At 43.4% G+C, this 14,069-nt stretch overlaps 1 protein-coding gene across 5 annotated transcripts in view; it reads left to right on the forward strand.

The window, feature by feature from the left end:
* The window catches only part of rnf130 (ring finger protein 130), a 91,942-nt gene that overhangs the window by 61,047 nt on the left and 16,826 nt on the right, over positions 1–14,069 (forward strand). For all 5 annotated transcript variants that reach the window (XR_014620641.1, XM_084331930.1, XM_084331928.1 and 2 more), the window contains exons 5-6: positions 1,152–1,223; positions 5,945–6,027. Coding sequence is in view for 4 of the 5 variants with exons in the window: in XM_084331930.1 (XP_084188056.1) it covers positions 1,152–1,223; positions 5,945–6,027 (155 nt within the window). In the remaining variant the exon portion in view is untranslated. The remainder of the gene's footprint in view (positions 1–1,151; positions 1,224–5,944; positions 6,028–14,069) is intronic.

Here is a 14,069-nt window from a genome sequence, read left to right on the forward strand (position 1 = left end):
TTCTACACGGCCATCATTGAGTCCATCCTCACCCACTCCATCATCTCCTGGTTCCCCGCTGCAGCGGCAAAAGATCTCGCCAAGCTGCAGCGGGTGATTCGCTCCACGGAGAGGGTGATCGGCTGTCCCCTGCCCTCCCTCAGGTCCCTGCACGACTCCAGGGCGCTAAAGAGGGCGAGGAAGATCATGGCCGACCCCTCCCACCCCGGACACAGCCTCTTCACCCTGCTCCCCTCTGGGAGAAGGCTGAGGATCCCAAAGGCTGTGAAAGCTCGTCACAGACTGAGCTTCTTCCCCTCAGCCGCCAGGCTGATCAATGCCTCAGGTCCCCCCCCCCCCCCCCCCCCCCCCTCTGCCCCCAAGTGACACTGGCACAATGACACTGACTGCACTGCACTAGTCCTTACTGGAACTCTGCACTCTACACTTTATATATATATAGTCAAGTCAAGTCAAGTCAAGAGTTTTATTTGTCACGGCATACGAGTATACAATGAAATGCGGGTGGTCTTGCCCGCAACGATGTGCAATACAGTGGTACCTGCAATAACAGGTAACAGGCAACATGGTGTGACATCTCGGCATTTGTACATAGTTATTTACAGAGTATATAGGACATGTATAGGACATATATATGTATTTAAATGATTAATCCTCCACTGCACTGTTTTTTGTCCTGTGTCTGTGTTGGTGTTTGTCGTTACTGTGAAAAAAGAAATGGAAAAATGCATACACTGTAATGCTGCAACAATTACCAATGTGTTTTTACACAAATGGCTTAATAAAGGAATCTGAATCTGCATCTGAATATGAATATGAATCAGGATCAGGGGCTGGGCTACTTTATGCAGTGTGGAATGTCTTCTTTGCTGCCCTTCTATTACAAGCTCTTCATGCGCCCTAATGAATGTGCTTGATGTGATTTCTCTTTCCCTAATGGGTCGGGGGGAAAATAAGTTATTTATGCTGACTAAGGGTTGTGCATTCCTCCTGTTAATTCAATCCTTGGGGTGTGTGCTCTCTATATTCACCTTCAATTTTCTATTTCTCTCCATTTTCCCTCTGGCTTTCCCTCTGTACCTCTCTCTCTCTCTCTCTCTCTATCTCTCTCTCTCTCTCTCTCTCTCTCTCTCTCTCTCTCTCGATTGCAGCGTCGACTTGGTGACGCTGCCAAGAAAGCCATCGGGAAGCTAACGACAAGGACGGTGAAGAAAGGAGATAAGGTAAGAAAAACACCACACGACTAAGCTGTGGCGGGAAAAGCATATCCACCATTCACAACAGGTTGTCAACCATTCGCAAGAGATTCACAATTATAGAGAAATATGCAGACGATCCAGCCATGTAAATTCGTGACCCAACGTGAGGGGTTACAAACGGATCGATATTTCGCATCATGCTAGCGTTTGGTAGCATGCACACACACACACACACACACACACACACACACACACACACACACACACGCACACACACACACACACACACACACACACACACACACACACACACACACACACACACTCCTGCATCCTACTTTATCTCTTTCCTTCTGATGATTGGTGGGATGATGGGATGAACCGGACAGGCTTCCGCCGTATATTTCTCCGCTAATCAAGTTCCTGCCGAGCAGCGTGACCACGAGTGAAACATCACAAGGAGGAAGTTTGTCATTTTATCAGACTCATATCCTACAAGGCTTTATTGGTTATTTATGCCTCTCACCTTCAGGTGACAGCTGGTGTAGGGGCACGGCATGATGTCATTGGTGTGATAGACGAGGGTGAGGACGAGGAAACGAATGAGGATTGACGACGACTATTTGTGCAGAAAGGCAGGCTAAATACTTGTTGTTTACTGTACCGACAGATTGATGGGGGGGAAAGGGGGATAGGTCATGGTATGGCAGAGGTCCAATAGTGCTGTTGAGGAAAAAGAATACCTTGTGTTGAAAAGAGATGGCAAATATTGATTCAGGGATCTTGACATATGCCACAATGAATATTAATTGTAAAGTATTTAGACTTGTCTCAGAATAACTACAAGGGTCTCCTGAGTTTGGTCGATGTGATCATCTAAAGCAAACCTTCAGATAATAGTCACAATACCAACGTTAACTGCTTTAACTTCCAAATGTATTGTTCGATGAATTGGTTGTGCCAGTGGACAGTGGTGTAGGTCATGTACAGTTGGGTTTTAGAGTCTAGATGGAGCGAGGTGGAAGAGGAAAGGTCCTGCTCCGATCTCCCCCCTCCATCCTTCCTCCAAGCCTGGACAAGGTCAGAGACTCTCTGGTCATGAATAAAACATGGCTCTTGTAGCGTGCCGCAGAAATTGAAACCCTCCATCTGTAGGAAGTCCTGCAGGAGTGATTGACCGCACGGAGCCCGAATTCAGGACTGGATACCAGAGAGGAGAGGGGGGAACATGAGGGAGAAAATCACTTGGAGTTTACCAGGATTTAGGGCAGAGGTTTGTCAGAAAGTACTGCCTTCTTGGGCGCATGATGGACTGCAGCATAAGTATCTGTGCCAGCTCTTATGAATAAGACGTTTTCATAACCTTTACATCCCTTTTTATAGCTTCGGACACGAGGGCCCGTGTGATAAAGGACAGGCTTTGGGAGAGAAGAGACACCCACCAACACCACCCTTTTACCCCCAACATTATGGAGAGAACCTCGCAGTAGGCCGAGAGCTGATGAGGCTGCTTGTGCAACAAAGCCCAGTGGAAAGCTAATTAGGTTACACTCGATACTAACCAGACACAATATGAAGCACTCCAGCCAATGTGTCTGTCTGCTCTTTTGGTTTCCAAGCAACCTTTGTATGCGATCGGATTGTGATGCATCGTTAACAGGTGACCCATTTCAACGGGAGTTTAACCCACATAGTCCATTTATGCCTTGCACTATATAGTATTGTATATTAGTACACTGCACAGTATTGTATATTGTATGGTAACTACGTCTACGAACATTGTACATATGTCTAAACTGAACACTGTGACCTCTTTTTTTACTTCTAATTTTTACTATGTTTTTATTTCATACTTATCTTGTCATGCACAGTCTCTGGAGCGCAACAGTAAGAAGCATTTTGTACAAAAGTATTCTGTACTTCTGTATGACAACTATTAAAGAAACTTGAAACACAACCGTCAACCGGTTAGAAAATCTGGAACTGCATTTACTGTACATGCATAACTGCATTTACTGTACATTTACTGTACATGGTTTTATCACAGTGTTTCTGCTGGTATTATGTACATCTGTTTCCATCACATTGAAGGCCATTGTTGAGGAACAGCTACTATATACTTTCCAGGGATCCAGAGAAAAATGGAGGATAGTTTCATTTCTTTCGCAAGAGGTTAGGCCAATGAGAAAATATATCATAGGTTTCACTGGTATCTCTGGTATAGGATGCTGAAATTAATAATATCTAACAAAAACCTTCTCAGATGGTTATCCCTGAGTCAAAATCTTATCAAATGGGGATCTGCTGGCTAATGGTTAACAATTCGGTGGTCCTTGACATTTAAAAAGTTGAGAGCCGCTGGTATAGTCCAATTTAATCAAAATGGCCGACCAATTGATTGAAAACCAGTTGCCAACAGCAAAGGTCATCCTGTTTACACATGTCCTTCCATTACCCAGGACATGAGCCAGTTCCCTGCCAACTCCATCTTGGTCAGTGCTGTCACATGTCAGCCCTATGACCATTTCATTACAAATTAATGCTGCGTATGCAAGTCACACCTGACCGCGCGCCATCACCTGTGTTTCAAGCGGAAATAATCGGCTTTATTACATGAGCTCGATTCAAGAATCTGCTATCCAGACATACACTATGATCTGACACAGATTTGCTTTATTTCAGCCCTAATTCACACAGGGCTTGGTCTGTGCACTGTGAGCCGTGTCCTCATTCTGTGTCTCTGCCTTGATAGAGAACAGCATCCATATTTAATCAGGTAGCCATTTACAGAAGGCCAGCAGTGACAGGAAGCCATGGGTGGAATATCCCAGTTACAGTAGGTGAAATTAATGGGACCTCCCACCCTTTGCATTATATGCCATTGAACACCTGCCACCCAAGTATTAATGAATCTGACCTGTAAACACTGTTTTGTCCTGAGGTTTACGGCTTCGATACCTTGAACAGTTTCTTGCCAAGTAAAAATAAATAATAATTATGTATGGGTATGTGTTATTTACATGTTTTTTCTGGTTGTTCTGTTTGGACTTTGCGCAGTGGCGTTGACAATGTTTGGTATTATAAATGTATACGTGTCCGTAGGACGAGTCAGGATCAGTTCAGAATCATTTCCTCAATACTGCCTGGAAGAGGGCATAGGGAGAGGGGGGGTGTTCTACAGGAGGCAGGTTCTGAGCTATCGATCGGGCCCCTCCCATAGCACGGGCGTCATGGGAAGCAAGCTAATTCAGTCCCCGGGCGGCAGCACCCGCATGTCCTTGCCTATGTGGCAGCTTCTCCACTGTCAGCAGAGATTGATAGTCTCCATCCATAAATAACACAGAATTGATTCTCTACTAAGACCCCCTCCCCCCTCGCCGTTACCGTGTGTCTCAATCACTATTATCCTCACTGTCTTTTTCATTCTTTCTCTCAGGAAAGTGTTTTTTCTGTCGCTCGCTCTTTCTCTCCACTTACATATCTGTTTTCATCTCCCTCTCCCTCTCTCTACTCTACTTCACTATTTATCAAGCCTTCAGTTCAGCGTGTCCATATGCTTGTTATTCTATCTCTTGTCTCGCTATCTCTCATCTATCACACTTTCTCTGCCTCTGCCCCCCCCCCCCCCCCCTCTTCCCCACCCTCTCATCTCTCCAACTCCCCTTCCCACGGTGTGCATAGTCTTGCCGGTGACATGACAAACAGAGAGCAGTCTTGGCCATCTGCCGCCACCTGCTGCGGTGGTTGCCACGGTGATGCCGTGACATTCCGGGTACTAGGTTCCATCACTACAGCAGACTTGTCATTACACGTTAAGATCTCCATAAGGTCTCCACTTCCCAGTCTTGTAGTAGTAGTCTTGTCCACATTGGTTTACAAACAGTCTTGTGTTGGTTACTTTATTAATAATAATTCATTTTATTTATATAGCGCTTTTCAAGAACCCAAAGACGCTGAAATTATTGTTACCTAATGTGCAGAGCTCACTGTTTCAGAAAATACACCCTTTTTAAAATATAATAAATAAATACATTTTGCAACAGGTCTTCAGATGGATAATAAAAAATGGCTAAACTACTTGGAAAGTGCGTTTCACTTTCACGCCGGCAGGTGTACATGATATTGGATTTTGTAACGAAACCCTTTGAGTTTTGGCTTTGATAAATTTCAGTTGACAGTTGAGTGGAACAAAGATGCAGTAGCTGGTGCGAGTGGTGCACCGGCCTGGGTGTTCGTCAGTCATCAGTTGACTGTGGTTGGCACCTTTTTAGATCTAGAGAAAACACCTACAGTACATGTCAGAAAGCTGTTTTTGCCGACTGCAACCATCTCCTAAAGTTTAAACCACCGTCGCCTAACGAGCTTGTAGGCTGTGTACGTCTTTTGTACTGTATGTAGGTAGTTTGATTATTTTCATTTGTTTCAGTTCTGTATCAACTGCTCAGTATTCAGTAGTAGTCATCCAGCTCCTCTTATGGCTTCCTGTTATTTCTTAGCATAACAATGCATGTTCTGTGCTCTTCCTCGTGTGTGTGTGTGTGTGTGTGTGTGTGTGTGTGTGTGTGTGTGTGTGTGTGTGTGTGTGTGTGTGTGTGTGTGTGTGTGTGTGTGTGTGTGTGTGTGTGTGTGTGTGTGTGTGTGTGTGTGTGTGTGTGTGTGTGTGTGTGTGTGTGTGTGTGTGTGTGTGTGTGTGTGTGTGTGTGTGTGTGTGTGTGTGTGTGTGTGTGTGTGTGTGTGTGTTTTAGGAGACGGACCCAGACTTCAACCACTGCGCGGTCTGTATTGAGGGTTACCAGCTGAATGACGTGGTCCGCATCCTGCCCTGCAAGTAAGTGTCTGCAATGAGGATGAAGTTGACATGGACCAGGACTTGGTATGGTCGAGTTCATTCGGTGGTGTCATCTTCCCAAAGTGACGTCCGGGGAACTCCCAGGGGCTTTAGAGGGAGGTTCCAGGGGGGCTCTCCAGCGAGAATGACGAGTATTTACATTTCCCTATTATGTCATTCAACTACAAATAAGAATGACTGTACTGATCAAAGGTCTCACCCTCTGTTATCTCTCCACCTACAGAATTTACGAGTTATTCTATACTAAACCATATCTGACGACATGAAAGTCTCCACACATGGGGGGGGGGGGGGGGGTATCTGGCCTAATGTATACTGTACCTAGTTATGGAAAACGGAGATCGTTTTTAAAGAACATGTGGGAATCAGGAGGAAAGTTGGGATATTGTGACGGTGTGTCTACTCATTTAAATAAAAGGTTCCCATCCATTTACCATAACCAGCGGCAGCTACCATTCCCATCATGGTCATAAACACGAGAGGACGTGCGTAGGTGCATTACCAGATCATACATTACAGAACAGACTGTACACTGGAGACAGATCTTCATATCTGCATTTGACTATTACATCACATTGATATAATAACCATGATATATATACACCTATAGCCTATACCGAAGTACAGTCAACACAGACGATGTCTCAGAATGTAGTGATGACTCCTGCCTTACCTAAGCACATAGCACATATAAGAACTGTGTCTGTGTCCGGGGTTTCTTATTTTTCATTTGCCCTCTTTCTCTCGCCCACTCATGGATGGATTGATGGATACTATATTGATCCCTGTGGGAGAAATGTAGTTGTCACATAGTAGCTAGAATACAGTAGACATAGTATATATGTCATAGTATATACGAGGAGGATCGGAACCAAGCCATCAGAAGGTCTCGCACTAGATGTGGCTATCATCAATGGGGGAGGGGTAAATCTGTTGAACCACAGTAATCTATTGAATCCGAGTATAAACATAGCATCAACGTCATCATCATCGGCAACAACATTGTCAGTGACACACATCAATGTCCTCCTACTGTTAACATCATAAGCAGCAGTGACAACAGCGTTCATTTCACAGTTCCTTCAGCACTCTTCACGAGTTAACAAACTAGATTATGGGATTCACTAAAATCATCTGTACTGCGTCCAGTGTGTGGTTAAGTTGTGGCGTGAGGTCCAATGAGGTGGAGGTTGAGGTGGGAGTGGTTTCCATACATGAGTTACCTGGATTTTAGGGAGTCCCAATAGAGGATCGGAGCAACGGTCAAACGATCAGAGAAGCTCCTCTGCGAAATGAGCCACTGGCTGAAGGGAACTCTGCTGCCGAGAAAACACTTGTGTTACTGTCAAAGGACATTATGATCTACCCAGCAGCCCCACCCTGCTTCTTCCCTCCCTCCCTCCCTCCCTCCCTCCCTCTCCCCATGCTTCTTTCTATCATCTCCTCTGACGCGCATGCTCCTCCCTCTTTTCCCCTCCTTTTTTACCCCTCTTGACGTATTTCTTCATCCAAGGACGTACCCACTCTCATCTGTTACACAGCAGTCCGTTCACCCCCTCCGTCTCTCCCATCATCTCTCTCTCATCTTCAAATAAACTGCCATCTTTTGGATTTGTTTTGAACATTTTGAAACCGATTTGAAATGTAAGCCATATCGGACCCAGTCTTCCCTTCTACAAAAATCTATCAGTAATAGTTTGATGGTCTTTTCAGATTTGCCATGATACTGGGCTGGCCATTGTATAGAAAATGTACCATGGTAAAGTCATGCAATGCCATGGTACCACTTTTGTACTTAAATAATACCATGGTATGATCCAATTTTAATCATGGTAGCAATGGTGTTTCCATACCTTTTTTTTTAAGGTAGTGACCAAAATATTTGTTGAGCATGGAAAGCTTTGGTGACATTGGTGGAGAAACGCAACAATTTACCGTGACAGTACGTAGCCCACTGACGCACATGGCAGAGTGCAAAAACAGCTGACTATACATACAGTATCACTCTACAAACATTCAATACTGTGTACACGTTGTGTTGTGGTTGCAGCTGTAGAGGAAGTTGAGTGTCCAGCAGTCAATCTATCATTTGTGAGAAGTAGGGTTGAGCGACATAACCAAACATTTTACCTCTTCAATTTATTTTGATGGTATAACGAATAAACGATATTTGATAGTAATTTTACTTTAACCAGAGTACTGTTCTATTGGGTATTTCTACTTACTTGGTTTAGTGGAGAGTTGAGTGAAGAGTGTCGGGAGAGGAATACATAGCAGAGGGATATTGACTCTCGCCTAAACCATAGTGTGTTATGAGAAGGCTGTCTTATCTGTGCTTTGAGCCATAACCCCTGCAAGGTAACTGGCTAATTTTAGAACCAGAGCTGCCAATGACCTCTAGGCACATGCAGAACCTTGTCCAGCATACACACATGCACACACACATACTCACTCTCACACATTGTGTACGTGCATGTACATTCACACACACATGTGCACGCGCACACACACATGCGCACAGAGGATGTCCTACATACACTCTTTCCACCTCTCTCTTGCTCTCTCTCTCTCACACACATGCACACATACACACTGTTAGTAACACACACATAATTATCACTCTCACAGACACACACACACACACATGCAAATGCAATGTCCAACACACATATTATCTCTCATATACACACACAAACGCATGCACGGCAGGATGTGCAACACATACTCTATAATCTTTATCTTTTTTACTTTGTCTCTCCCTCTCTCTCTCGCTGACACACACACACACACACACACACACACACACACGTACACGCACGCACACGTACACGCACGCACACGCACACACACACACCGGTGTGTCCTTGTCCAACAAAGTTGGACACCATCTGCCGTGCCCTCTCCAGCCTTGCGGTTTGATGTCAGGGCTGAGGTCGGCACACTGCTGCGCTCATCACATCAGTCAGTCAGTCATCCCCAAGATGTTTCCTATGGTGTCCTCAGACCACCTGCCTGTCATAGGTCATCTACCTCTGTGTAGGACAAGAGAGCAGTGTCTTATAATAACTCTGATTAAGTCAAATACATGATAAAAGGGGAAACCGCTTCCATTTTTAAGAATTATTTTAAGTGTGGACATTTTCAATTAGGAGCTCATTTAAATGTACCAATGCAATGAAATGGTATAAAACGCATTTTAAAGTAAATTTCACATTTTCATTTTGATGGTCCAGAAACCTCCTTTTTAGGTTTAATATGGACATAAAAACCCTGCCTTCAGGCAAAGGTGATCCTGTCATGATGAAGACCGCAAAGACAACTTTAACATCCAAGATACTCTTTGTGATGTCTGGTAGCAATTAAGCAATTACATAGAATTTTTTTTTGCCTTTGGCTCCTGTATTTTAGCCCCATGCCCTATCACAGAAAAGCCTGGTCCAGCTCAGATCAGCTCAGTCCAGATCAGATAACAGAGGAATTAGAACCCGCGTCAGGCCTGGGCTTTGTGCTGGCTCACTGCCACAGATGCTCTCTCCATCCATCCAGCTTATCGAAAACCTTGTCAGACCAAGGCACTCCGACAAGCTCTGGAAAGAGCGAGTCAAGGTCACGGCACTTCCTGTTGGGCGAGTTGAACGTGACGTCTTCTCCTGAGCCCTGACATTGATCGTGAAGTCAACATTTGTTGAGCCGGGTTAAAGGGCCTCGTCTGTCCACAGCCAGCCCGATCTCGCTTAAAATATGTAAATAAAGTACTAATCGACCACAGGAAAATAGGTACATATTGTAGGTTATGTTATAGCAATAAGTCATATATTTACATATTGTATAAAAAAAAGTACAATTTGTACATGTGTGTAATAAATATATTACATATTTATAAAAACAAAAATGTTACGTTTTCAGAAAACATTTGAGCATCCCTGCTGGGGAGAGAACCTGGGATATGTATGCACCGATCCAATATTGATATTGGATATCGGGACCGATATGACAAAAATTGCTGGATCGGGTATTGAAAGAAATATATATATCGGATAAAAAATTTATAATAATAAATAAAATAATAAATAACAATTCAGTACATTTATATCTATGTTTTCATTTGTTACATTTTGTTTCACTAAGTTAGGAAAGTAATGTTTAAGTCAAGCCTGATCAAGAATGATCCCAGTCTCTTCCACACAGTGAGGCATACAGTTTATTAATTGAACAATCGGATTGGTATGCGGTATCGGCCGATACCCAAAGCCCAGGTATCAGTATCGGGACGGAAAAAGTCGGATCGGTGCATCCCTAACCTGGGACAGAAATGTTTGGCCTCTGATGGCCTTGCCCAAACCCTAACCATAACATTAACCACACTGTTACCTTAACCCAGTGTTTCTCAAAGTGTGCCCCAGGGGGGGCGCAGAGGCATGACAGGGGGGGCCTTGAGATTTAAAAAGAAAAAAATAATTGGATTACAGAAAATTATCACTAAAGTGCTATCTGTTGCAGCTGCACTGTTCTCCATGAAAATACCATATTTGGATAAGTTTGACCATTTCTCAAAATCTGAAAATCATTATTTAATAAAACACAGAAAAGGATCACCAAGTTACTCTGGATAAAAAAAAAACTTTACAGACAACATTGAGACAAAGCTTCCTGACACATCTCCATCCAAACTCTTGGAAGAACTCATTGAAATCTCATCTGATACCACCTGGAGAGCTCGTTTCAGAGTGTGGTGCTCAGTACCAAGTATCTCATGATGCAGCAGTTAAGGTGTTGATACCATTCAGCACCACATATCTGTGTGAAGCTGGCTTTTCATCCATGACAGCTCTGAAAACAAAATATAGGGCCAAGTTGAGCCTTGAGGATGACATGCGTGTTGCCTTGTCAAAGACTGACAGCAATAAAGACTGTTTGCTTATTTCCTATGTTCGCTTTGTAAATTCCCAGTCACTGAGTGAAGATCTGCTGTTTTGCAAATATGTCAAAAACAGAGCAACAGCTGATGAGCTCTTCAAAATGATTGACAGTTACCTGACAGAACATGGACTGAAATGGGAGAACTGTGTGGGCTTTTGCTCTGACGGTGCGCAGGCCAAAAGGAGGGGGCTACAGGTGCTCATCAAGGGGGTCTCGCCAAACGCGCAATGGACGCACTGTAAATTCACAGAGAGGCGCCAGCGTCAAGACAGCTTAGCCCTGAGCTGAATGAGGTTTTGACAGAAGTTATAAACGTGGTAAATTTCATCAAAACCCGACCCCTGAAAGCGCGCCTGTTCTCTGCGCTGTGTGAGGAGATGGGAGCTGACCATTCTGCAGTGCTGTTTCACAGCGAGGCAAGGTGGCTCTCGCGAGGGAAGGTGTTGTCAATTTGAAAGGTCACGATATTGGTGTTATTTCAATAAATTTAAACATGGCCCATTTCATGACTATTTTGTCGGGGCGAGGGGGGGGGGGCCCAAAATATTTTGGTTTGCCAAAGGGGGGCCTGACAGAAAAAGTTTGAGAAGCACTGCCTTAACCTAACCATAACCGTTGAACTGACACCAAAAGCACACCACGAGCATGGAACAAAGAGTGCACTGGATGCGTGTGAACATGCCCTTGTACTTCAATTGATTGGTCTATATGATCTCCCTCGAAATCTAACAAGCTAACTGTCTGTCAATCAAAGGATGTAGATTGATTGATTGATTGAAAACGTTATTAACAGATTGCAGAATGGGTACAGTACAGCTCAATACATACAATTGTTAAGGGGATGCAGACCAGAGAAAGACTTTCATCTTGTTTACATCAGGGTCCCCAATTTTCAATTCATCATAACATATGACATACACGACATACAGATAGACAGTACTGCTACATCTTTACATTTATGACATACCAGATTTACAAATACAGTACTGTTTGTGATACAAAAAGAGTAAAAAAAAGAGAGTATATACATTTGACATAGAAACTGTACATTGGAGGAGATTGGGTAGGTGGGGTGGGGGGGGGGGACTGTACATTGGAGGTGGTTGGGTGGGTGGGGTGGGGGGAGGTTGGGTAGGCAGGGTGGGGGAAACTGTACAACTGTACAAGCAAAACTGTACATTGGAATATCGACAAAACCTTACTTGGTCCCAAGAAGAGGGTCTTGTGTATTATTGGGTTAGGACATTTACTGTACATTTACAGGGGCCAGTTTCGAATTGCAGTCTCCCGTAGGTGCTCTTTGAGAGTGGTTTTGAAAGTGGGTAGTGATTCACATTCCTTTACAGCTTTGGGTAGGGCGTTCCACATTGATGTGGCATAATTGCGAAACGTGTTTAGTCCCTTGTTTGAGCCGAATCTGGGTTTAACATGATTTGTGAAGCTCCCTCTGGTGTTGTGGTCATGGTATTTACTGACCTTTGGGAAGTATTTTAACATGTACATGGGTACCTTAGTCGTGTAGTGTATCTTGTAGACCAGGCCCATTGCAAGTTGCTGTACTCTGTCGTCTACTCTAAGCCACCCTAGGTAGTCAAAGTGGGCAGGGGTGAGGTGGGTTCTAGGAGTAAGGTCAAGTAGTAGTCTGACCAGTTTGTTTTGTGATGTTTGTAATCTTGTTTTTAGCGCCTTTGAGGTGCTTTGGTACCATGAGGTGCAAGCATAATCGTAGTACCCTTGAATGAGTGCTCCTGCCAGAGTCTTCAGGGTATTCTTGTTTACCAGAGAGGAGATCCGGTACAAGAATCTAGTTCGTTGGTTGACTTTTTTTTATTACATTGGATGCCATTTTGTCACAGGAAAGATTTGCCTCTAGGATGGAACCTAGGTATGTAATTTCATCTTTCCTTGTGACAATATTGTCACCCACTGTAACTGAGAAGCCGTTGGTCTTGCTGAGTTTGTTATTTGATCCAAAGAGAATGGACTCTGTTTTACCCAGGTGTAATGATAGTTTGTTATCAGCGAGCCAAGTGCAGATTCTGCCGAGTTGTGAGCTGAGGGTTTTTTCAACCTGTAACTTGTTCTTGTCAGAGACCAGCAGGGCACATTAGAAAACAAAACCGAAAGTGAAACTTGATATGGATAGGATGTAAACATTGCGAGAGCAAAGAAAACATTGAAAATGGACTTTTCAGAGGTTATATGAGGTAGGAGATTTATTCAGCTTGTACAGGTATATGAGGTAGGACATTTATTCAGCTTGTACACTATAGAAAAACAATAGAAACCCTGTCTATTTTGGGTGGAAATGTGAATATAAACAAAAGTGAGCTTTCTTTTTCCAGATTTGAGTTTCATTAAATTCAAGTTCTACTATGTTTGGTTCCCATAAGGTGACCAGAGAATTCCAGCCCTAAAGTTGGGTGCAAGAATCTATAAAAGAAAATCTAAACTTTTTTTTACTGTTACTGTAGGGCCTACTCACAATTCTTTAGGCAGACACTCGGATGCCATGTTAGAGCTATCTCCTCTTATCACATTTTATGTACACCCTGTTATCATATCTCATGCCCACACAGTATGCGCTAATAGCGCTATAGTCCCAGTCAATAACTAACAACATAAGTGATGCGAGGACACTTGACCTGCTTAGTGCCACTAAATTTCTTTCTCTCTATACTTGGTCCTTAACTACATTATCACCTTCGTTTCCTATGATGCTATTCGGTTTTATGTGGGACTGTTATGGCTAGTTTAATGCCTCAATTTAGTTTTTTGTGACCATATCAATGTGAGGTATATTCACACTTTGATCTGTAGATGGAAATTGCGCCTCTCTTAACTCATTGTAAATAAGATTATAAATGTAATACTCCAAACATTACCCACATGAACAAACCTTTTACATACACAGAATAATAGAAAATACAATTTTAATTACTCAATGACCTATTGTCTAGTATTAGTTCTTGTTTCAAGAGTTCAGCCAATAAACTAGAAAATGGTAACATGTCTCGATTCTTATTTTTGATGCTGGTGGTATTGGAGTGGGTATCCATTTAAGTTTGGATCACTGATAGATCCTTTAAGTCTGAGAAACA

This window comes from Notolepis coatsorum (assembly GCF_963971535.1).
Source record: "Notolepis coatsorum genome assembly, chromosome: 16".
Lineage (NCBI taxonomy): Eukaryota > Metazoa > Chordata > Actinopteri > Aulopiformes > Paralepididae > Notolepis > Notolepis coatsorum.